General features: G+C 37.6%; 2 protein-coding genes across 5 annotated transcripts in view; one reads left to right on the top strand and one right to left on the bottom strand.

Annotated features, from left to right (window-relative positions):
- The window catches only part of LOC139816858 (neuroglobin), a 43,705-nt gene extending 38,048 nt beyond the window's left edge, over positions 1 to 5,657 (bottom strand). For 2 of the 4 annotated variants that reach the window (XM_071784642.1, XM_071784643.1), the window contains exons 1-2: positions 5,465 to 5,657; positions 44 to 1,889 (exon numbers count right to left, since the gene is read on the bottom strand). In XM_071784642.1, coding sequence (XP_071640743.1) covers positions 44 to 243 — 200 coding nt within the window. In that variant the 5' untranslated portion in view covers positions 244 to 1,889; positions 5,465 to 5,657. The remainder of the gene's footprint in view (positions 1 to 43; positions 1,890 to 5,464) is intronic. The other 2 variants (XM_071784646.1, XM_071784641.1) reach the window with 1 other exon arrangement.
- A 2,876-nt stretch (positions 5,658 to 8,533) lies between these two features.
- LOC139816857 (uncharacterized) overlaps positions 8,534 to 26,873 on the top strand; it is a 67,539-nt gene continuing 49,199 nt past the window's right edge. Inside the window, exons 1-3 of the mRNA XM_071784639.1 lie at positions 8,534 to 8,955; positions 16,655 to 16,708; positions 16,997 to 17,024. Of these exons, the coding sequence (XP_071640740.1) occupies positions 16,658 to 16,708; positions 16,997 to 17,024 (79 nt within the window). The 5' untranslated portion in view covers positions 8,534 to 8,955; positions 16,655 to 16,657. The remainder of the gene's footprint in view (positions 8,956 to 16,654; positions 16,709 to 16,996; positions 17,025 to 26,873) is intronic.

The raw sequence follows: 26,873 nt of genomic DNA, 5'->3' as shown, positions 1-26,873 counted from the left end.
CGTCGAGTCGTAAAACATTGCAGCGTTAACGACGGCTACGTACCTTATAAACATGTATATACCCGTGGGCTCCAATGCCCTAGAGACCGCTTTCCAGCTGGCGATAACCGTAAATTTTTGCCTAGCCGTGAGCGGAAGCCGAGGATCCGTGGCGGCCGGCGGCGGCGGCGGCGGCGACGAGCCATCGTTTCCGGCTTGATTGCGCGATTTCGTGCCGGCCAGTTTACTAAGTTCGCAGCCCATGTTGCGACGGCGAGTCTCAGACGCGACCCCCCAAGTCGCGGAAGACACTAACCGAGGCAACTCACAACGGGGGATGATCACCACCACGCGCCACAAAACTCGTAGATCGCGCGGCAGCACCCCGCGTTCGATTTTGGTATCGCTTCCACTCCCTGCCACTTCCGTCGTAGTTCCCGCCGCATCGACGAGAACGAGAGATTGCACTACACTATGAGAACAAAGATATACGTTTACGCTGACGAGTCGTTGGGGATCGATGATGATACGACGACGAAGACTAAACCCTGCTTTTTTTTCAAATCATGAATCGGCAGTAAAAATACGTTCCGGACAAATAGTGTGTTATCCTAATAAGTCTCTTCTTAAGTCCCCTTTCTGAGATCCTTCCGCTGTCCTATATTCCTGAACACAATACACGTGGTCGAATTCAAGAAATTTACGATAGAGTCTGTCGCGTTTTTGTCAAACCGTCGATGCGATCGTCAAGAACGGGTGATCGGGGCGGCTTATCACTCGCGCGGACACTTCGTGGCAGATGCGATTCGCGTTTCATGTATCCCTTCGACGTGCCGCACGATCTCGACGGAAGCACGTGCGTTTTAAAGTGAATCGGCCGTTCCAAAGCTGCTCACCCGCGAACGATCGTTCGCCATCGTTCGCGGCACGATGATAAGCGAGGTAAGCTTCGCTGAAGTTTCTCCTCTTCTCCCGATGTACTCGTGACGTGGGCATATATTTATCGTTTCTTAGTGAGAACACGCGACGATTCCACATTAATCCATCTCCTCCTCCTATTCATCTCCGGTTCGAATGCACCATTCCTTTTGCGGTTATCCTTCACTTAAGCCCCGCGTATCCTTCCCGCTCCTTTTGGCCTCGCGAAGTTTTCCGCTCGGTGAGTTCATTTATCTAGCTTCTCCTTTCGCCCACTTTCCCTTCAACATCAATCTCACCTCTGCCAAATATCTTTCTTTTTCCTTCTCACCAAGATTTCTGCACTTTACCGCTTCCGGTCCTAAATCTTCCACCATCGATTTTTCCACTTTTAGCGCTCTATACATCAACTCGCGTTTTCTTTATTTTCTCTAAGGATACCTGTGTATATAATTGTTTTCTTCTAGCAATTTTTTCTAATTTTCTTTATCTACGTCTCTCCTTTTCCTTTCTTTTATACTCTTTGTTTCCAACGTATAACATAGCCTTGTTTTCTCGTCTCACTGATGTCTATCTGTTTGCTACTAAGTTTTCTTTATTTTTTTTTGTTCCATGTTAACAAGTTTCCATTTCACATTTTAATTAGTCGCCTTTTGCCTTCCTTGTCGACTCCCTATCCTTTGTTCTTCTTTTCTTCTCACTTTCTCCTGTCCTTCCCTTAAGACCCGTATATATTCATTAAGCGTACAAATGATGTCTTTTCATTGTTTCATAACAATAAATCCACTTTTTCGTTAGGCTCGTTAACTTCAAATTTTAATACGACGTATCTTCATGTACCTGCCATTTCTACGCGGTTTGTGTCCTTTCAATTATTCGAGACCTTTATCAAACCCGTACAATTCACTTCACTTGCTTCACAAAGTTTACGAGTATGCATATAGTCATGGTTCCTTAAACGTTTTCAGATTTCTCGATCTCCGGAACATTAGCTGCAAGTATACGGCCGCGATGGTATTTTTCATATTTATCGAGCGGAACGATTGATCGATCTCATTTATGGCGAACACTGGCGCGACAGCGAGTGACAGATCGGGAGGAAATCGAAGACGCGCGAAATGATCTAGGATGTCGGGGAGTCGACACTCGATATATGAAGTGGCAAATGAAGCTCTCGGGCAGCCGCTTCGTACAGATGAACATGCTAGATATAAGAATAATCTTGTATTGGAAAGCACAGGATATCTATTTGGGTCTCGAACTTTGCTGAGATGTGCTCCGATACTGTATCTATATCGATATCCAATTTCTAATATATTTCAATATATTTCAAATTTAGAAATATTTCTTATTGTGTGACAGACACAGAATTTTATAATGGTGTGTGTTTTTTTTATAGAGTACTGTGGTGATTTTTTTCAAAAGTATATATTATTGTAGTATGTACGAGAATAATGGTTAAATTTTATTTGTAGTTTTATCTGTTATTAATTAAATAATTCAAAAAATTATTGAAATTCTCTCTAGTAAAAGCGAAGTAATGTCTTTAATCGTCTTTAGAGAAGATGTTTCAGGGAAGAGGAAAGTCTGCGTACTTTTAATGCATTTACTCGAATTCTATTCGTAAAAATAATACCGGACACTGCCCCATTTCACTTTTTAACTCGTATTTTCTTCGCGAAAGAACGATATCAGTTCAATCGTTGGAAAACTTCCGAAGTTTCATCGTCAGCGCGACAATGTCGAACGGTATGGCACTTCAATTAGCGTAATGGCGGTATTAAATTGGATCGGCTGCGGAGCAAAGGGACAAAGGAGAAATCTTAGCCGGCAAATCTCGCGGGGTTGGAGCGCCTTCGAGCGGAAGGAACCAAAGAATCGAAAGCGGCGAGGCGGAATTCCGGTGACATTGACGGAGGAGTTTTGAGCGATCCGTCCGGGAGGGTGGCGTCAAACTCATCACCGTCATTGCTCCCCGTTTGACAGCGAATTTGGGAAGCGTGTCAAAGAAATGTGCAGAGCGAGTGATAGCGGGCGAGATACAAAGCGGGAGAGCGGCAATAAGTAGATGAAAGCGTTATAAGGCAGCCGGGCGTGACTCCGGAAAGGAGAGACCTCCCCCGCTCGTCGGTCCCGTTGGGGCTATACACCGGTAAACTTTACGTTCGAGTTGTCGCCGTGAAACGTCAAGCGTATCTCAACGTTGATAAGTATTACCGGTAAAGTTGAGTGGAGGCACGTAAGAAGCGCGCATTGGGTATAACGCGGATAACTTTGATGGCTTTCGCGAAGTTTCCGATGCAAAAAGTGTAAGTAGTGTAAGGTCTCGCTAAAGCGAAAGTCCGTCGCGAGAGCGGTATGATGCCAGTAAATGTCGGCCCTTATTGCCCGACTTTTACAACCATATGCCAGCTAAAAGTATTTACTACCTAGCTCGTTCGCGTGTAACTCTTTCGATTCAGATTTTACGGGAAAGTTTTCATTATTTACACGACTGTTAAAACGTAAATGTATAATTTGATTACTGTATGCATTTGCAATTTTTTCAAATAAACATTTCTTTGAATTGAATAATATATATATTTTTTATGGTCTAAAAATATTCGTTCGTTTATATTCTATGAAGAATGACGTCAGCTGGCGTCAAATTTGATCTAATTTTGTCAACGTCAGTAATAGTGATATTATGATAACACAAGGCTAAACACACATGAAGACCGCGTTTACTATATCGTCGATACGTATCAGATGGAGCTATATTTAGTGATAAATGCGTGGTGGAAGTACGTATGGATTTTCGCATTTGTGGAAAAATCTCAGAATGACTGAATGAAATCGACGTGCGATTTATTTATTAAAGATGTTATGCCACAATTCCTTTGCGAGAAACGGTAGAGCGCAATAAAGAAAGCGGCACGTTGGCACGATAAGCGTTATCGCTATACAGTTTATCGACGCAACATTGAGAAAATGAAACTCAGGGGAATTATATTGACGGACAAATAGAATCGTTACAAATCCGAAATTGACCCAATCATGCGGCAACAATACTTTGTCGTTAATATTTCAACGTATTCTTTGCGCAGAAACTCGAAAGCATTCGAATATTTTTACTATATTTTAAATCTTCATCGTTTGCTAATCCGGAATAATGTTCTTCATCAAAGTTTAGATCAAGTAGACGATAAATTAGATATTTTGTCTTAAAAGGTATAGTGAGACAGCATTACAAAATATCTGGTGTATTAGACTCCTGACCTTTCTTTTATCTATGGACTCTTCGATAGGGAGAGAATCGATTGTTTCTATTTCATTGAACATCATCTTTTTCCGCAATCTTTTAACATTGGAGTTAATTATTAAATATATCTTTCTCTTAATTTCTATTTATATGAATCTTATAAATTATTGCGTAAAGGTTTTTAATAATTAAGGTTCATCAACCTTTTGATGTGTTTCTTAAAATAAAAATCAAATTAGTCAAAGAATCTATAGACACAAGAGGAATGTGCAATGAACAAAGGAATGGACAAATACCGTGTAATTACGTATATTATGTTTTCGTGCCGCGTATATTAACGCAGGTATTAACGCGAAATATTAACAATATAATAATTCCACCCGTGTATGCTTTTAAATCAAATTACGTGATTTACACAAATAGACCGCAGCCGTCGTGTATAACCTGATTGCTATCAAGTAAACATCCGTCAAATTACTCGCAATACGTTTCGGAAAAAGCGCCGTATCGTGCGCGTTGATTTCGCGAATGCTGCCTCGTTTGACTAAACGCCAACGTTTGAGAAATACCGCTCGATTCCGTTCAGCCTTGAACGCATTTATACCGAGAAATCAAAAGACGAACAAATAAACACGCCAGGAAGCTAAACAGCTTACGGGGAGAAAATCGCTTCGCGTTCCCCGAATAGCTGCGAATTCCCGTCACGCGGTCCCAACGATGCGACAGCACGCTGTCGCGATATATCACTGAACTTGCGTCTCTATCAATTTCCGTTGCGGGACAACGTTATCTATATTCCGACATTCCCGAGTTCCGTTCAGTACGTTTCGAGGATCAGCGACTGGGATCGCGAGAATGATTTGCTGAGCGGCCAGAAAAGCGAGAATAACGCGGTGAGAAGATGTCCGACTCTCGCAGATCTCGCTTATCTAAATCGCGATTATTGGACGACGATTCTAGTCCAGACAACACGCATGTCCCAAATTATGGGATGTCTCAAGAGTCTTGAAGACGTCCCTAAGACATCACATAAGTATGTCTCGATTGGGGACATTGTGTTTACTGGGAAGCGAATCGCCGCGCGAACATCGAGCGGCGGATCGAGTGGGTCTCCCTCAGTCACTTCTGCTCCACTCGCGTGTCGCCTCGCGCGCGATCGATTCGCGCGTCTGCATCATCCGCATTTCCTCACGCGACACGTAACACGTAACACCGCGCGTACGCGATACCGGAGACCCGCGCGATCCCAAGACGCGGCCCCCAAATCGTCTACGTCGAGACACCCTTATTTAACGTGTCCTCGATCGTCGCGTTCGCCTCCGATACCTCCTCATCGTCGTCGCACGGTGGAAGCGCGGCGTCGTCGCCGCGACGTCGCGCGGAGAGACGCGCTTCTCGTCGTGGTAGCGCGGCGCGAAGCGCATCCGGCGGCGCGCGCGATTTTGCTATCTTTAGAACGTCCCCGGGGCTCCCCGGATACTTGGCGCGATACTTCGACGTCGGCCGTGTTGCCTACTGCCCAGGCGAGCCGAGACTGAGGCCTCCATAACAAGCGCACCCGAGAACGACGCGCAGGCGCGCTCGTGGCCCGCGCGCTCCTCCGCTTCCGTTCTCCTCTTGTCACTCTCGGTCTCTGCTCTCCTTCTCTCTCCTCTTTCTCTCTCTCTTTCTCTCGCTCGTTTTCCCTCCCTCTCTCTCCTCATCGACAATTAATCAGCCACTTTCCACTTTTCTGTGCGCGATGTCGCGATGCTTTGACCGCTTTTCAGCCACCGAACGAGGAAGCTTCATCTTTTCACCCTCGATGGTAAATGGTGGTCTCTCGCATTTTCGGATTAATGAGTTGCTCGTAACAATTAGGGATTATTTCCGTAAATATATGTTTAATCGATAAGATGTTGATCGATAATAAATGTATTTTAGTCAGATGAATCATCAATTTTTAGTTTGACTTATACAACCCCAGAGGGGAAAATAATTCCTTAACCGTTTTATGTAATATAGGTTTTTAACAGGCTAGATAAGAGATTAAACAACTATATGTTCTCCATATAACTTTATAATATCTATACATGTGTAATATTTAAACAAGAAAAAAAAAACATTTACCCAACCCAATTTAGATCAAACTTACGAATAAGAAGACAGATGTCTTTTTATTGCCGAGAAAAAAAATTATTGTTATGATTTTTTAAATATATATTTCTAAACAATATATTTCTAAAATATTCTGCAGAAATTCTTGATGATGCGCGGAAGCTTAAATTTTATTAGTCGCGTATCGATTCACCCTTGCAGTTCTAGGTCAAATATTAGAAATTACGAGTATTCGTGGGATTTTAACTCATAATCTCTCGTATTTACGGAATCACGGGAGAAAATAAGCATAAATATCATTTTCGTGTGTATACAACCTCGGACTCGCGAATTCGTTTTAAACATAAATTGTAGGAATTCAAATCCTTGTATAAATGTAACATGAATTTTCATACGTGAAATATAATTCCGCATAAAACGCACCGGCATAATCTTCAAAAAGAGTATGAATATTTTGCCGCGGCTATTTCAGAGACGTAACATGATGTGTATACCAACCGTGACGTTTGGAGTGGCGCGAAAATTAATATATATATATTTTTTTCATATAATATACGACGATGAGCGCCGCGGGGATTCAAGCTTGAATAAACGTGGCCGCTTTTAAGCACACACACCTCGTACTTGATTCAACAATTTTATTATCATCCGGAGATACTCTTCGGAGCTGTCTACTTACCTATCTTCGCGGTATTATAAGTTTAATCTATTAGTTTAATCCAGAATCCGACTGCGTCTATATATAATATTCACCTTCGTCTACGTGTTTACGAATATCGATCAGGTACCTGGTGGTATTATCGCGTATATACGCGCACACACTCGGGAGACATTTTCACAGATGTGTCACAAGAGAGAACGCGGTTCGCAAGCATTAAATTGCATTAACGTAACCGTTACGTTTTGAGCGGACTAGTTCGGAATCATCACTTCATAAACTTTACTTTAAACGTGACAGGATTGTCATTGGTAGTTGCCGCAGACATGGAAGTTCCTAACAGACTTGTAATCGCAGACTGCTTCCCGGGATTAACATGTGGGATCAATATACGCGAACACGAGATGATATTGTCAACATCATTCTGCAGCTAATAATCTTATTTGTATAGTACAGTACTCGTACAGTTCTGTACGAGAAAAGCAGCGTGAACTAATCTGAATTAACTGTATAATCTCGTATTTTATACACGATATGTGTATCGAGTCGGACAAAAAGTATTCTTGCTTTTTTTCCCCTCTGAATAGTCGTAAGTTCTTGGATTTCCCTTCCTTATTAAGAAGAAAGCTTACAAGACTTCAGCAAAATTGCAGTATGACCGTCCTCGGAAGAACCATCGAGCTTGACCTTTTGAAAAGCGCTTTGGGAATCACGAATGCCTCGAAGAGCAGATTTTCCTCTAACACGTATTCCCGAGTAACTCATCGTCGGCTAAAAAGCAAAGTCCGGAAAACCCTACCTGTCGGATACTGCAAATGAACCTCGAATTATAAGCCGACGTGGAAAGTTGCTCGAAATTTCCAAGCTTGTCGGGATCGTTTACAACGCAACTTCGCCGACCCAAATCCATCAGTCTGAACGAAACTTTGCGAGTGTACAAAATGATTTCAGATATGAATAATGTTTCACTTCACTCGTGACTCATCAAAGTTTACATGTGAGTTAGGCGAATTATAGATTCTTATTTTATAAGAGGTCTTAGGTTATTTTCGAAATCGCGTGATATAATGCGAGGAAGAACTACAATTCCCACTCCTTCAGATAATATTCATTAAAGTTTTTAAATAGCACGACTCATAAGTAAAAAGGAATTTTTGCATCTAAAAACTGTTTAATTACATGAAAGGTAAGAGATAACGCTTACAAGTTTAAAGATAAGACAAATGCCGTAGAATTGCATAACTTAATATTAATTTCGTGTAATTTCAGATTCTTTTTCGCATTTTTCACGCCTCGCGTAGCACATCGTATTCATTATTATATAATTTATTAAATTTAATTAATCAAACCTAATACATGATACATCTGTACAAATTTAGAAAATAAATACGTATAAAGCACAAGATAAGCTGTTAAAAATATATCGTGAATGTAATCCTCCAACGTACAGCTTCCGCAGCGTTACCGGGGATCTAACTGTCGAGCCCTTGAATTTAATCCCAAGCTAGAAGGGTCAAACAAAGAGGGGAAGGAACTTACGCGTGAGGCAGACTTCCAATCAGGACTCGTATTAACCCGCCCGAAAGCCGCAAGGTTCCGTTGCCCCCACACGCCCGTTCTTAAAGTCAGTTTGTCACGAAGCGCGCGTTTGAACCGACGTTGTCTCGATAGTCTTTCCGGTAAACTCGCCACGCAATAAAACGTGACGCTTCGAGTTTATCACGTTTTCATAAAATACAAAAAGTCTTCAAACAAATTGCAAGCTAAGAGTGTGTCGTGTTTCGCTTGTCGTGTTATTACCTCCGCAATATTTTGCAAAATTTTGCAATTTATTTTATGCATATTCATAGTTCATTAATTTTGTCAGCGTAATACCGCGACAACGCAGATTTATTGCGTTGTACCGATTGAAAGTTTCGATACGTACAACGTTTCTGAACAAGTCACACTTCTGTGAAGTGTGAGCGAGCTACATGCTGTCTCATAATAATCGCTATTGAATGTGCGAGTTTCTGAATGTTGTGTAGTACAACGCGCGTTGTGGAAATTTCCTGGAATATTGGTAAGTCCATTGTTTAAAACAAATTTTCTCTCTCGAAAAATAATCCCATTTTCATTATAAAGGATTGCAATAATAACGTGAATTTATCGAAATATATTTTCCATAATCTATTTTCAGCACTCGATGTAATTTACTTAGAAAAATGCCATTAAAAAGTTTTCCGTCATAAAAATGCTTTAATATTAAATAATTTGATATAAATTCCATTTCTCTTTTCTCGCATGTTATCTGTTTTCGCGGTTCGTCGTTGGGACGTGAGCAAATAATAAGTTTTTAATATTTTTATTCGGGTCTACCATAATTTTACCGACACCTGGCACGAGATTCATTTTTTCATATACATATATATCTGCAGCGGTATCGAAAATTAAACCCATCGAAATTAAAACGGCCTGAATTTACTTTTGCAATATAACAGATATTTTTGTATAATATTAAACTATGACGCATCAAAACGTTGAAGGAGTTTTAACATGTTGAAATTATTTAAATTATACCCCTGAGATTGTCTTTTATAATATCACTCTTGTGAATGAAAGAATTATGACCGCGCTGAAGACAGCGAATAAAAGATTGTAAAATTAAATACACATGCAGTTATACAGTTTTACATATTAATTATTCATATTATACCAGTTCTAATCTGCTTATCTTTATGACAGTAATTTATCGCTTGCTGATAACGCACTCGTATTCATTCGACATTTATATGCCGTAATCCGTTTACGAGTTGTAAACATCGTGATTAAGTATTCCGACAGTCGGTTTTGACGCAAATTTGAATGTACATCGCTTCTCCACGGAAAACGGGGCGTATTCGTGGAGGAAGAGTGTCTAGATAAATCATCCCTCGGAATATTTCCAGGTTTCCTTTTTTTTCCACTACGAGTTCGTACCTTGCGTCTTCCTATTCGCTTCATGAAGATAGTAAAAGAGCAAGGAATCGTTCGTTCTTATATAATTGACCGCGACATTCCGGTGAAGTAGCGGCGCATAAATTGTTCAGTGGAATTTACGGTAAATGGGATCATAATCTCTTTGCTTTTACATCGCGGCCATATTGCGTCGTGGAATGCTGCGAAGCGTGAACTGCATTTTCCTTACCGAAGTTTTAAAAATAGAGTTTTAGAATAATTTTAGATATGCAGGAAGTTAGAAGACTGAAGCATTAAAGTAATAATATTAAAACAAACTAATTTGGAAGAGCTGAATTAACTGTTCCATTATCGCCGCAATGAATTACAAATGGGGTTATTAATTAAAATTCGTAGCACTATATGTTGTAATTGCATTAAAAGATTAAAATAAAGGACCTAAATTAAATGGATTATATTAAGCATTCCATTTTCTTTGCAGTGAATTATATTTATTTATACTATCGTGTGCTTAATACAGATTGGATCGTGTTCAAGACTTTTATTTCTTTTGAATTGTCTGAAATATTAGAACCAGAAGAACATTTATATCAAAAGATATAAATGTCTCTTACGACATTACACTTTATGACATTAAAGCAAAATCTTTTAATTTATTTTAGTATTTACCGCAACTTTTAAAAGAAACCAGGAAAATAGTTTTGTTTGAGGACGAAAAAGACCGTAATTCGCTGAGAACGCTATATAAAATTACAAGATCTCTTGGTCCCACCTAGTAATAATTAAATGTTTCTCTTTTATTGAACAAGCAGACAAGTAAAAGAGAATCTCGTTAAGAGCATTTATCGCCGGAAAATCGACACGATAAACGTGGCAAACTAAAACGTGGCAACTACTAAATGTAGAATTTTTTAATCTGTCTTTACTACAACGTTTTATTTCTTCAGTGCAGAGAAAAATATCTACTTATAAGAAGATATGCGTGTTTTATTTAGGAAAATTTTACTTAGTAAATAATCCCGCTTGTGTGTAAGGTGTTGTATAATTTTTCGGGCGTTTCCAGTCTGACTTTTAATTTACGCCTGGTGCTTATCTCAGACTCTTCCACAGGCAAGATTTATTTTGTTACTTGGTACGCAATTATGGTTGAAATTACTTACGGACTTAATGATAATATTCTACGTGAAACGCCTTTCATTTTGCTAGTCATTTTTACGCACCCGGTTGCTGGACTATCGGAATGATTATGCCATAATTAGTTGCCGCACGCGATAGCAATTCTAATTTCTACCTACCTATTGCATGCGCGTAATCAGACTTGACGTTACACTGTTCGATGGCGGATCCGCCGATAATCAGAACGTTCTCGACGAGATAAAATTTGTAAAGAGATATAATATTTAAGTCGAAAGATGCCGATAGAATGCGTGTATTTTATGTCTTATAACGTAAATGGGAAATTGAGTGGATCTTCAAAATAGTTGAGGCTAACCGTTTTATTACGAATATTCGAAATACAAGACCAATTCTATATTTTATCGATAATATCTTTTGCCATTCGATTCTTTAATTGAAGTTTAATTGGACCAATATCTGGATAACCAGGAACGATCTCGTGATTCTTGCTTAAGGTTTCGTAGTTTTTCATTAACCCAGTTTTCGAGAATACACTTGTTAATAATATATCGTCACACCTTTTTCTGATGATATTGCGGATAGGAGCTATTTGATCAATTAATGCTTTTAATCAATTAATGTTAGACAATGTTAGTTTAATTGACAATTTATCAATTAAAGCAATTATTTTCATTATATATATTTCTTAGAATCCGGCGGCGTGAAAGTAATTAAATAGTGATCGCTTTTTATTTCTGGTTAAAGCTGAGAAAATTACGTGTTAAAATTGTAGTTTAATTCATACATCACATTACATCTGCATTAAATAACAGCGAAGTGCTTATCTCTGGTTGCTCGCCCTTTTAATTAATTAAACTATTTTAAAAAGATTAAATTTTTCGCGAGTTGAATGTGTACTGACAAAGTGACACGCACGAATATTAAAAGACTGATTAAATTACTGATTTATATAATTACGTTTCTTCATTATCGAAGATGTCACATTCAAAGGATCAAACATATAAAATGAATAAAAATTTACGCAATTTTGAAAATTTTAAACGCACATTTCGTGTAATAAGTAATAGGAGTACAAAGGTTGTAATTAGCAAAACAAAAAATATCCTGCTACAGTAGGCCTAATTATCCGCGGAGTATAATTACTCCAATTTATTTTGCTGCATTATTATGTCTGTACCCTCTACCGGTGGTAGACGCACCACTGAATTTTTTTCAATCTTTTTCCTCCGATCCGCCAATGCACCAACGGCCGATATGCAATTTTTATTACGCAAACTTGATTAACAATTCAAACACGTATACGGACGGCGGCGGCGCGCGGCGGGGATACCGCGATAAGCAAATATTCAATCCAGCGCTATTTGTCCTTGTTGTTTATCCGAGACTAGAAAAGTCACGACGAGATGTATAATTTGCAATTGTAACGGGTCGGTTACTTCCGACGAGCATCATGCTCTGCGGTGCGTGCTTCGCATCGACCATACCTAGATCCTAAGTGGAGAACAGTCTGCTATGCGTCGCGCGCGCCACGATCGCGTTGCACCAGGATTTAAAGCGCACAGCACGAATCCATGTCCGCGTGTTCATGGGCGTAGCGCATACATGCATGTAAAAATGTAATCGACGTTGTTAATCATTGAATAATGCCGTAGCACAAAAGCGTATCTTGATATCGTATCTGCAAGTTTCCTAATCGCTCGACATTCATAAATTCTCATAACACTTACGTGAAATGCAACGTTTTGCTTTCTTGTTAATTATTTAAGAATATAACCCAAGTCGCAAACTCCATTGCGTATTTGATAAATTAAATAATCACGAGAAGTTCTCTTACGACACGAGAAAGAAGGTCTTTTTGTACGGAGGTCTTTGCTCGGGGTGAAAGCAATAATGCTTAGTAAATTCAAGTCTGTGACTTCCTTATCATAGATCGTATCGTGTATCGTCGATTGACGGCGGTGGAATGCTTGGGGGATTCTTCTGAGAATCCTCATTCCGAACAAAATTATAATTCTAGGCACAGGCGCGGCCTCGAGAGGTCGAAACTCGAGATGGGTGACACTTCGATGTCTTTGCATTAATAAGAGGCAAAGGAAACCGCTGAGTTAACTATTTTTTTTAACGCGTTGCATCTGCTGTTATTTAATTTATATTAAAAATTAATTTCTTATATTTGTTTTATTGGTTTTTTTTTATAATAACTATCACAAAAATAAATAATTAATAATAATTTGCAATTAAAAAAGAATCATCAGAATCAAATAATCGAGTGTATACTTTAATTTCTCTTTAACTTCTTTAGCAAAAATTTACAAGTGCAAATAATAAAATAAATGATAAACTATCAAACATTCATTTAAGTTGTATGTATGATTTAATTACGTTTATTTAGGAACAGGAGTTCAATTTACTTGTAATTTAGGAACATTTGAAAGACGTTAGGAAAATCGACCGGCCGACGGATTAGTTAATTAAATATGCATGCGACCGACATAGACATGGAGTTTCATTAATAGAGAAAATATCCGTGTTTGAGTAGCTGAGCTTCATCCTGCGACCTGTAGCCTATTAAACTTTTGATATCCAAGGCGAGCGTAAATTCGCACGACTCGGAAACAGTTGCGATTCGAGTTTAAAATTAACCAATCCCCTTGCTCGCCCACAAACAGCGCTATACTCTAATTACGTACAGGAAATCTGAGAGAGAAATACACATCGAGTGTGAATTATTCCCTCAAAATACTACATTATATGTCATATGTCTAATAAATATTGTATATGCTTTAACAGTTTAGTAGATACGACTGAAAAACGAGTTAATATATATATCTTATTTATTTATCTACCTAATAAAATTCTACTAATCGTCAGAAGTGTCAGAACTTCTATAACTTGATGTTCTTCACGTAATCTTTTATTCATTGATACTCGAAGTCATCAGCTTCTCTTGATTTAATGAGATTATCTTCTTACATTTAATCCTGTTTATATACGTGTGGTATTTTAATTTTTTTCTGAATCTTATTTTTATATTCATTAAGCCAAATGTATATTATTGTCCTAATCAAGGATTGAAATAGATGGCTTATTAATAAATTGTTTATAATATAAAAGATACATTAATTACAAAACTTTTTAAATTTTAATTTGTTAACTTTGGGATCTTTTATTTTAAAACTTAGTTTGGAGTGTTTGGACTATAAAAAAAGTCTGCGGCTTTTCGCTAACAATAAGAACAAGATGACACAATGAAAATAAAAAATTTACAATAAAGTTATTAGTTTCATATCATATCGCTTAACTATTTCCTGTTATTGCCGAAACGTGTCGCGCGATAAAAAGAACGATTCATATATAATTCAATATTTCTGACAGCTGCCAAGAGGAAATTTTCGATTCGAATTTCCGACCGAATGGGTTAAGTTTGACGAAGCCGATGGAGACGCCGATCGAAATTATCGAGGCAAGAAGAGAGTTCTTGCGAGAGAACGGATGTAGCACCAGATTTTTTTCACCGCGAAAAAAAGAAGCATGCCGATCGAAGCTGATGGAGGATATCCTGTCAGATACACAACACACGGTTCCACCAATTCGGTTGATTATCGAGCGTGTAGCGGTCTCGACATATGCGCATGCATACATGTACTCGCATACACACATACAGGCGCATACACGCGCGAAACCCGTTATTGAGAACAGTAGTACTCCAGTTTCCAGTTTCCAGTTTAAGTTCTACAAACATAAGCGCGTTCGTTCTTGATTCCTCTATGAGAAGGAAAGAGAGAGAACGAGAGAATCGGCATTCGCGCGTTTTATACTGTATCACATATTTTATGATCAAATTGCTCGGCTATATTGTTTGGTCTATAAACATACTTGAATCTCGTTCAAAAGGATGAGAGTTACCGTTATTACGATCGCCGATATACAAATGTTACAGTTTATTTCTTTTGATTATACATGCGAATATGCATCGAAATAAAATATGTATATGATCATGTTTCATGTAGGATGCTGTAGGAAGATTCTAATTTAACTTTAACTTTTCCCCTTCTATATAAGGTATAAATGTAACAAATTTTAAATTAGAGGCGGCTAGAAATGGCAATAAATTTTAAAGCTATATTAAGGATGAACTTGATTGTAGATTTCAAATAAAATTTCAATTAAAAATTTTTTAAACTAAAATTAAACATCACAAATTTGTGAAAAAAGGCAGCATTTTTAAATTAAAAACTCGTTGAAAAGAAATCATCTCCAATATTGAGAGATTCATATAATGCGCGAAGCGTAAACGCAAATTTCGGGCAACGCTCGTATAGCAATTACTTCTATTGTAATTTGATATTGATAATAATACAAATGCATTTATTTACCGCCTCACAATGTTTTATCGGCAATGTTTAAATATTCCCAGAGCGCATCGTTGAATCTGCTGACAAAATTACAAGTAAATAATAATGAATGCATTTATGCAATATATTCTGTTATCTATTGATCTCGCGGCGCAGTGTTTCGGATATAATACAATTCGAATATGGTGTTCCACGAGGGGATAACGTTCGAATCCTTTCGGGGCGCGCTACTGCCCGACAGCCGTCGGGGTAAAAGGATTAATTACGTGGAAACGCTTTCGGGCGTCTTTTCGAAGCGGCCGACGCTCTCGTTCGTCGGGGCGCGCGTTTACGATGTCGCGGCCGTCGGTATTATGCGATTAACCCGAGATTATACCGCCGTCGAGATCCTGCGGGGCCGCAGCCGAACGGCCGCCGCGTTGTTTTTCGAACGCAGCCATTGGTCCCGCGAAACTTGGGGGCCTCCTAAGTACGGAGCACGAAGTAGAAATTAGATTTTTTCCTCGGGGGCCCCGTTTCGTAGCGCGAGCATATTTAGCAATAAAGCCGTAGGTTTCAGGAGCAGAGGCTAGACATATAATTAGACCGAGGTATCTCGTGAGAAAATGCTCCGACGCATAATGGCTGCGGGTCACGGAACCGAAGGAAGCTCTTCTCTCTCGGTCGGGAGAGCCGAAAGCCCCCCCCTTTGCCCCTTGTTTACACGTGAAGTCCGACGAGTGCGGATTCGATTCATAAACCATAGTATAGCTATAGCGTGTGGCGGCAACTGGCCACGTTGTGGCCATCCCTGCAGAATCTAACGTCGTTTGTTGTTGTTTGTGCGAATTTCACGGCGGCCCCGCATCACCCCTCATTTTTACGGCTGCGATCGATCGTATGTTTTAAACATGCGCGCGCAGAAAAACATTCAATAACACCTATTTTACAAGTTTAGACTAAGATACAATAAATATTTATAAGTAATAAAAATAATAATGAATAAATGCACATCTATTAATTGTTATTATTATCGCATTGTGATGAGAAATGAAAATGTAGGTCGTTGCACACATTGTCTGTTTATGCTTGCAAAACGCGATATTTTCTCTGCTTAAAATTTGCAGTCTTGCTATATTTTCAATTAATAAGAAAGGAGAAATTGAAAGATAGCAGACGAAGCAAAACACAAGATACTTTTAATTCAGGCTTTAAATGTTATAAAAATATTGAGTTCGCTTTTACATAAAAGACTAAAAAAAAACGATGCTTCGATTTTACGTTATATCATGTAACTTACAAATAAGAATTTTCAATACTTTAATTTTACAATCGTTTCTCCTGTCTTTACAGAAGATGCAGACGAAGAACGTGAACCTGCCAACAGTGCCGACGCCTGATTACGAGGTGAGTGCATTTAATAAGTAAATCATTATATGTGGTGAATTAAAATTTATTTTATCGATTATTGTCGAAATGGAATTTTTCCACAAGTGTGTTAATTTTATTTTCTTTAAATTTACAATCTTAACTATCTTGATTGCTCACGAGACTTCTTATTTATTGTTAAATTCACGCCAGGTGCAATTTGCACTATAAATTTATTATCAAATGAAATTTATTTGTGAAACTAAATTTTCTAACGTTTTCACTCGAGCTTTAATTTACGTGTGTTCTATCCTATATATGTTGCAGAAACGCCAACTTGACTATCCGACTGGAAGTAAGTACGCTTTTACCCACTAAACTATCTTGCTCTTAAGCAAGAGGAAAAACAAATTTCTATGTCAATTCTATCTTTGAAAGTTACGTGAAAAATCGCGAAGCAGAAAAGGAGAGGAAAACTCGAGTCATCCGCTTTAACAAACAGAAAAAGTGCAAATTCCATTTATCATATCATATGTTTTTGTACAGACTTTCCAAGATTTGTTAAAAAAATTTACAGATACATTCTTGGAGAAAAAATTAGACTAGTTTTTAACAATTAAAATTTATTTTAAAAACTTCAAAAAAGATAATACCTTCATCTGTATTAAAAGAAGCTATTATATGTATAAAACACCGGCAAGGTAGAAAGCTCCAGAGGAAATTTCACCGGGTCTTTTCCATATTCCATTATTCAAACTCACCGACTTAATTGACAATTTTAATATGCACATATGATTCGTATCATAATTAAATATTTGCACGATCACCGGGGAAACTTAGAACTAAATCATAACTGACATCCGGTCAGGCGAATGACTCGCGATATTATTAGCATCCGAGTGCAATTAACTTGTGCCGCAACTCATAACTCATGCCCGCCACTTGTTGCCGGAGAACGCGTTTGCACCTCATAATTTCCTATTAGAGCTTTCATTAGAGCAAGGAATCGGGGAAACCTCGATATCGTGATCGATAAGGCAGAGATCTTAGAAGCGGGGCCCGCAGCGCGTAAAGATCATCGAACTCAGTAGAGGCCCCTTCGTTTCTGATGCGTGCAGAAGAACCGAGATTCCTCCTAGACGCTCGCTATAGACCGTGGCGGTTAATTTTCAGGTGGAACGAAAACTTACATTATTGCCGAATTACAATTCTGACTGCGTCGGTGGTCGCGTAAGATATAAATATAAATGAGTCCCTTAACTCGATTCAATTCGAAGAATTTAATTGTATAGTTATCGTAATCGCGATGTAACACGGATAGATCGGTATCGGTTTAATTATCGCGCCAGTATTCGTTGCGTCATTAGCGCTGATATTGAATGTTGAAACATTCGTGCGTGACGTAACGTCGGCATTATCCTCGCGAACAATTAATTACGGCCGGCGACTTGCTCGTAAATAAATTAACAATCAACGCCACGCAATCGCTCCTAGAAAACGTTAAACCGTTCCACGCTCCCGATTCGTTGCTCGTTATTTATTCCATGACCGAGCCCATAGCTATTTTTTCATACTTTTTCCTATTACACCAATACAATACAGTACTCACAGTTTCGCCCGTGACCCAAGGAAATAACAATCGACAATAAATGCTAAATTAACAGGTTAATATTTTTCCTAGTAATTACATCTGCATACGAAACAATAAAAATTACTATACCTACACTCACTCCTAATCGCCTGAGCATCGTTATAAATCTCAACAAGTATATATCTCACAATTTAATTCAAATTCTTGATAATGATATTTAAATAGCAACTGCCCCATTATTTCTATAAATAATTTTAGGTAGTCGATATCTAATTAAGTCTCATCACATCTCAATTCGAGAGAGAATCAAAGGGACACAGAGAATTACTTTAATTAATGTGGATCAATATGATTTTAATCTCCCTAGCTTTTTCAACACATTTTTAACATATTATCTGTGTTCTTAGACATGACAAGAAATATATGTGAAAATTTAATGTTTAAAATATATTTAAGTCTCTATTAAGGATTCTTTGTTTTGAACTAACGAGCGGTCTAACTTAATCCGCCGCGAACTATTCGTGCTTAACATATCTATTTTGCGCACGCATTGAAGTCTGAGTACTCCTCACCGATAAAGTAGGGAACTTCGACGGGGCCCGGGCCCCGTGAGGAGATCATCGGACCCAACAGAGGCGCCTCCGCCCTTCCCCAGGACGTAGAAGAGAACGCTTGGATTCCGTTCGTTCGCCATAAACTTTGTCCGTAGCTCGCCGGGTGCGGTGGGACCGGTCGAGACAAGGAGAGGAGAAGGCCCGCTGCGCCTTTTCTCCTGGTACCCATCTGGCGTCTCACCTGAGGCACCTTCAGACACCCAAGTGCCGCGTCGGTCGCGAGCGCGGTGCGTGTCCTCTCTTCGAGTTCTCACGAGTGTCGTCCTGAGAAAATCTCGCGGCAAACGTTTCTTTTTTCCATCTACGCGCTGAGAGAAAAAGAACTTTGCTTTCGGCCGGGATTCTACGCGGTTTCTGCATGCGTGTACTACTCGCGATCTCCTCGCTCGCGAACAGTGAATCATCGCGCGGAGCCGATTCTGAAGAGGACTTTTCTACGGGACGTTGGCGAGACCCGCGAATTCGGCGAACTCGCGTGGAAAAAGTGAGGGAACGTTAGAGAACTCGTCGGAGTCGTCGGACATCGTTACCATCGAGAGGATTTTGTTATCGGCGAAACTTTGCGCGCGCGTGAATGACGCGAACGGTTCTAATAAAGGTGCTGGGCTCGTTAAAACCAGGTATTCACGCGTGTGTCGAAAGGAGATACTCTCCGCGCCTCGGAAAACCGGATTTTTACGTGTGAAGAACGTGCTCGTGAGGAGAGGTAGGAGGAAGAGGAGGTACCTCTTCACTACTGGAAAATCCTGCTTGCCTATCCATACTTGCGTTCAAGGACGACCGAGTAAGACGTGAAATTGCAGTCGGAATTATCATTGTGAGTCCAATGGCTTCTCCTTCGGGGAAACACGGTTTATCTTTACATATCTTTACATATTATGCCGCGAGAATTATATAGATCAACAATGGAAAAAGATTTTAGGATTTTAGATCTCTCTTAATTTTATAATTTTAATAATAATAATTAATTTTAATAAAGAATTTCTTGTTTAATGTGAAATTGAATTTCTTGAAAGATATTCTGAGAGAGAGAGAGAGAGAGAGAGAGAGAGAGAGAGAGAGAGAGAGAGAGAGAGAGAGAGATTCTTTTTAATATTCAAGATTAAATATTTTAATAATAAAATGCTGAGTTTCTTATCTCGAAAAGTTTGACAAAGAATGTATAATATATTTTATTAATTGATTAGATTTAAGAAGCTTAGCGAGAAAAGCTATATTTTCGCGTTGAAAACAGCTACACCGATGTTTTAATTGAGAAAATATTGATTTCAATATAAAAATTCTACGATTAAAATCAAACTTGAGCCTGTTATATTATTCTAAGGCAATCCAATCTTGTTACATGAATCCCAAACTTTCTATAAATGAGGAGGGAAGTAAGGCAGTGTTAATGCCATTAAATTTACAATGAGAATTTTTTATCATCAGATTTGCATAAGAAATCAGCTATGATATAGCTCGAAAAAGAATATAAATCTGTAAACAATACAGAGAGAAAGAGAGAGGAGAGATATTCAAAATCTTTTTCAGACTACATCGTATCTGATTTCTCATATAAAGTGAATAATTTATTTTGCTTCAACTCTCCCATACTAATTCATCCTTATTTCTCATAGTTTATTTTAAACAAGAAAAGACTTTGGAAAGTAATAAAAATGTAAAACAAATAAATAAAAAATTGCGGAAGAACTAATCACTGATAAGTATCAATATGAGAGAGATTAATAGATTAAATAAATAACTAATACGTTGCTATAGAATTAATAATAAATAGCCTTTAAAAGGGCAAATTGCAAATTGTTTCCAATAATTGCAATTTTATTATTAACAGAGACAATTTTATATAAATTAAATTAAAATTAAATTAATAATGATATGCAGAGAACAATATTGTGAATAGGAAAACATTCTAACATTATGATTAAGATTACTTTTCTTGGATAATTTTAAGAATTATCTATTATTTAGTCTAGTCAATTAACTATAAGATTGCCGATCTATTCAACTTTTCTGCTAACATGCGTCAGCCAAGGCTTTCGCTATTATTCTCTCGCAAATTATGCGGCGGGAGAAAAAAATACGGCGATACATATTTATCACGTCTGTCACGGATGCCGACAGCGTATTTTCGACTCTCCTGGGGCGATTATCCGTAATCTACTGGCACGAATCCCGGATGGTGATGTGCTGGCCGCGATTCGATCGACTACTTATATAAATCCCGTTTCGAGGACGTATTCGGATTTATGGGTTTATTAATATTTGCCCGCGGGAGAGAATCCGTTTTTCTCCGTCACCTGTGCCGATGACGTTATTTCGATCGCGGCTTCTGTCGCGCGCGTAACGCGACAAGGAAATACGATCGCCCTAATGGAACGCATCCGTTTTCTGATCTTCGGAAACGCGAGACTAAAGTTACTGGTATCTGCAGAATACAGCTTCGGAGTTGAAAACTAGATTAACACTCGATATAAAAAAGGAAGTAGATTGATAGATATATCGGTATGTCAAAACTTTGTTCGCTATAAATATATTAAGAAAAGCATTTTACGTAGATATATAGTTATGACAGTAATAGGATACATACCGTTTCTAAATACAGACATTCTAAATAGTTAAATATTTATTTTCTTTTTCTAACGTATTTTTATATAGCTTGAGCAAGTCTCCTAAATCAAAGTGTAATAGAATTATACAGATACTTAATCTTAATGATATTTTCATCAACACTATTAACATGATATTAGCATTAAACATTGATATTAGCAATCTTAATCAAAATCGATGCTTTACCGCACGACGTGTCTCTTGTAATTATCATTTAATTATGATAAATCGATCTCTCGGGATTATTCATGACTTCGCGCAACGAACTCGCCACGATGACTTTCTATCGCGAAAAATGTGCGGATTCGTACACTTGAAAGGAATCTGCTATCTTGGTAGTTCACGAGTGGCTTTGACCTGGCATGAAACATTACGTGCACGTGCAAACTCACGCAGGTTGTGCTCGTAATTATGCGTCAATAGCCGAGTTCTCTCGCGCTCATTCACCTGTTCCCAGATCGCTTTTCCGCTTCGCTAGAATCTTTTGCGCTTTGCTATTCGATGTTACATATTTGCCTGTCGTTCACTTTCCTGGCCTCCTTTCACGCGAAAAGTTGTCTTTACTTATTAATCGATGCTTTTCTCCACATGGTACTTGAGCGTTTTGTTATTTTAATTACGCAGACATTTTTTATTTAAATATTGAACACTTTTGTGAATTAAAGTAAATTGCATGCAAAGGCAAGATTAACTAAAAATAAATTTGAAACATATCGTTTCTGACAAGAAGCGATTTGTTTCGATTGGACATAGAATATTACAATATTACAACGGGAACGCGCGATCAGTATTTGTTAATATGTTATGTCTCGTTAGTTCGAGACGTTAAATTGTAACGGGAAGTAAGAGATGTCGAACACATTAGCTATCAAGTAAACATGTGCAGAAACCACAATCCTGACAAGGTGCGAAGTAAACGAAGCTAAATTTGCACGCTAAAGTTGTTACTAAACACTGCTAATACAGGTTTAACAGCAGCATGATTTCTTGACATGAGAAACACGATGACTGAATGCCAAAGATATATATGAATTCCAGTATTAAATTGATAAGTCACAATTTTTTTATAAAAATATAAATGCAAGAAATAATAATAAAAACATAGAAATATAAAACATGTAATAAAGAAATAATTTAAATATTCGGACATGTGCGCATGTATGATGACGAACATAAAAATTTGAAATTCGAATGGCCCGACAGAAAAACCAGTCAGATATTGAATGCACTCGCCACGTCAGTAAAAGTGAACTTTACTGGCGCTAAAGCATAAAGTCGTTCTTTATTGCCATGCTTCCGATACTGGCTTAATTAAGGCGCGCGTCAACTTCAACGTTGTCGCGAAAAACGCGATGATTGTATAATTCGAGTCAATGTAAACGAAACGCATTCTGAACCAAACAAGAATTTACGAATCGTATTTCGCGTGGTACGATACATAAATACGTATGTACAGTCAATTAAAAAAAAAATTCTATCTGCTTTCACTTATTTAAATATCGTCATCGCGATCCCAGGACGAATTTCGTTATAATGTATCGATGTCAAACAACATATCGACAGTACCTCAAGATGGAAATTAAGAAATATTATGAAATGCTGTTTTCCGATGTCATTATATCTATAATTATAATTTATTACCTACAAATGCAAAGCAAGTTTGCAGTTTATTCCAGAAAGTAACTGGTTGTATAAATGGTTCTTAGAAAATAAGAAAAAAATCCTCTCATTTCCAAGATATTATTTATCGATATTTATTTTAAAATATTGCAATTTTCAATATTAATATTAAAATATCGAGACGGAGAACGCCAGTATAAAGGTATCATTGCCTATCATTAACAATGCGTGAATTGACTGATTTGATGGCACGAGTGTGCCATCACAATTGAGCGTCTCTTTATTGTCCCGGAACGCACTCGATTGAATCGCATTGTGGGATAAATTCAAGTACAGTTAGCTCCTAGATCGATTTGTCATCGAATCATCGTTGTGCTGAGCGAGGAACTGTGTCAGAAAAATCGTTGTTGATTGATGCGAGCAAACGGTGTCTCGTTTGAATTGTTGCAAATCTAGACCAATTCCTGTTTGCTTTTTCTAATCAAATTTTTCAAACATTCCGTCGCGGTCAATTTTGTAGTCAGCATGTTAACGTAGCGTTTCGTTATTAACTTTTTATCGATTTCACGAAATGAGAAATAAACTGGTCTAAACTAAAATTTTCATATTTTACTTTTATAGTTACTTTTTTTTATATAATAATTACAAAATTATTACATTTTTTTATTAGTAAATAATCGTAGAGAGAAATTGTCATCGCAATTTAAAAAAAAAGCTTTGATTAGGTAGGATTACACTTGCAGATTTATAATTTTACATTTTAATTGAATGTAACTTTCTTTTATTAGTTTTTATTGGTAAATAATTGTAGAGAGAAATTGTCATTGCAATTTAAAGAGAAGCTTTGATTAGGTAGGATTACATTTGCAGATTTAAATACAATTTTACATTTTAATTAAATGTAACTCTCTTTTTTAATCTCTTATTTCTACAAATTATATACGTTTTAAGCTTTTTATTAATTTATAAATTTAAAAGTTATTTAAAAAATAATATTTTAAAATATATTTTCAGAGCTGTTTGAAGATGAGAGATAACAAATATTTAGTGATTTATTGGAATAAAGAAACTTATTATTTATAATCTTGTTAGTTATACACGAATGGGTTTAAGCTCCTGGACTTAAGTTGACTAAACTAAGTTAGTTTCTAGTTCCCACGTAATAGTTCCAAAGACATTTGTATTCGCGTAATGCGGAAACGATGCATGTTATTTGCATTCTTCACGTCAAATCATTACGATGCTTCGAGCTAGTTCTTTTTATATAAATTCTACAAAATTACGAAGACTGTAGTCGTTTGTAGGTAACCTATCATTATTATGACCACAAGGTAGGCCGTAACAAAGCCGCAACTAGATGTTAGAAATGTTTTCTGGATCGCGGTGTCGTGAAGGAAACGGCGAGGAGTCTTAATTCGCGATGCCCTTCGCGCACCGAATTCCATTCGGCTATTCTTGGTGTCGTTATCCACGGTAGCCGACGCTCTTCGCCACTCGTAATTAATTAGACGGTCGTATAGAGTGGGGAACACACCGTCGTTAGTGCTTTAGCGTGCGGCGGTGCATCCACTATATGTATATTTTGTCGTGACAAGCGGAGCATATAGTTCAACAACTTTGTAAGCGACATGCTTACTAATTTAATGCCGTCAACTCGTGCTTTAATCTTTGACCCGAGACAAATTCAGGCTAACCACAAAAGAGGGTGTTCTATTTTTACGTAATTTTAATTCCTCTTTTAGAATTTATTCTGACAACAAAATGTTTGTTACGTATGTTGCGCGGACACGCACATTAAATCATATAAATCTGTTCCTAATAATTCTCTGCTAAAGAAATATTTCTCTTCTTTTTTACGTAAGTCAAAAAATTGTTACGTTTTTAAAACTAATATTTTAATTTTTTGTTTTCAAGCAATCTTCTTACAATTGAATAAATCTGCAAACGCGCACGTGTGAAATCTTGCGAATACAGCTTCCATGATAAATCTTCAAAAATATATTCGTATATACCATCGCTACGCTCTTTTGATATTCTTCACGTAAATGCGTAAATATATTTTTCCATCAACGCGCGTCCTATATATTCCTCCTTTTTCATTCCCTTTTATTCCCGGAACCGTCCACGTTTCTAAAGGCCGCATTTGATAACCGCCTCTACGCTCGCCTATATCCGTGCGCATTTCATATCTGCGAATTCCGCGCGATCTGCCAACACCTGCCGACGCGCCGTTTCGCATTTACCGTCTCTTCTCTGTGACGAACAAGTCGCGGAGATGACTTCCTCGCGAAGACATCCAGGACCCTAGGACGTCGACTCATCCCGCGCCGTCTCTTCAACGGTACGAACATCTGTCGGCTACCTCTCATATATCGCGTCGTTCCGAGTAACTGTACAGTGCTATTCTACGAGATAGACTATACGGAGACCTAATGACTTCGAGATCGCTTTCTGGGCATAAGTTCCACAGAGACAGTTAAAAAATTCTGAAAATTGCGTCACCCTGGATGACTAACGTCCATTTCTACCAATGTAAATTAACTCTTAAATCTCTGTTTAACTTATTTATTATCATTTTCTAATTCTTAAAACTAAAAAAAGATAAAAAATCAATTAAACCAAAATAAATCTATTAAAATCTATATTGAAATGGACATAAAAAGTCAATTTTTTTGTAGTTCTAGTTACTATCGAATTGCTTTTGCTAAGAGTTTCGGTCAATCTGGAACTCATTTATTTCATGAACGCACTTTTTATTTACAAAGTTTTATTAGTATAAAAATATTTTATTTAATTATTTACTTCCTAATGAAAGCCACCATAATGTTGGTAGAAGCGGAATAAATAAAAACTTCCTTACTGAGATAAATTGCACGTCACTTAATTAAGTAATTTTTCAGGTAATTTCTTTCAATTTGCAAAAGCGAAGTTAATTAAATCATATAATTAAAAAAATACACGACATTGCAATGGGATAAATCCTCGGATAAATCAATCAATTGGATTACGATGCGTGAAATCGGTTCCAATTCGAAACAAGATATTAAGATTATTAAGCATGAAGCTCGTAATCAGAATGCTAACAATTGACTGGTTCTTGCAAGAGCATCTTGTTAGGATGTCGAGATTATGTCGTGTGAAATCGATCAGGGCGTGGAAATAGATGAGCATTGTTTCCTTAATTAGGAGATATGTGCAAACGTTTACAAATATGAACAATTTTACTTGTTAAAGTGTATAGGAAATTTATTATTTGAAATGTATAAATAACTTCTAAAATTAGTTTTTTCGTAGAAATTTTTGATTTAATAAGAAATTATTTAATCAGAAATTAAGTCTGATATTCAATGTGACGAATAACATGTTCTGTTCGTGATTGGAAATATTTTGGAATATAAAATTAACCAGATGTATTAATTAAATTGTAATTAAAAAAAAAAAGAAATTTATAATTAAAAATTAAATCGTTTGTTAATTATATTCTTGATTAAAAGCTACTTTTAGTATTTTATTCCTAAATTTTGATCAAACACAAATAGAAATAAATTCCATAAATCTCGGAGAACGGAGAAGAGACTTAACTCTGAAGAGCTACAAAGATAAGTAGAGGTTTAAGAAGTCACGAGTGAAGATTCCTACGTGCAGGAGGAAGAGTCGAAAGAAAAAGTAAGAGTCATTAACACTTACTTACTATCCTCGTTTATTTCGAATAGCACGCACGTCTGGTTCGTCGTGCGTACAATGTGCGTATCAGTGGAAACCTGCAGTGGTA

Source organism: Temnothorax longispinosus, chromosome 7 (genome assembly GCF_030848805.1).
Source record: "Temnothorax longispinosus isolate EJ_2023e chromosome 7, Tlon_JGU_v1, whole genome shotgun sequence".
Taxonomy (NCBI): Eukaryota; Metazoa; Arthropoda; class Insecta; order Hymenoptera; family Formicidae; genus Temnothorax; species Temnothorax longispinosus.
Note: the sequence above shows the minus strand (reverse complement) of the source record. Positions and strands in the feature narration are given on the sequence as shown.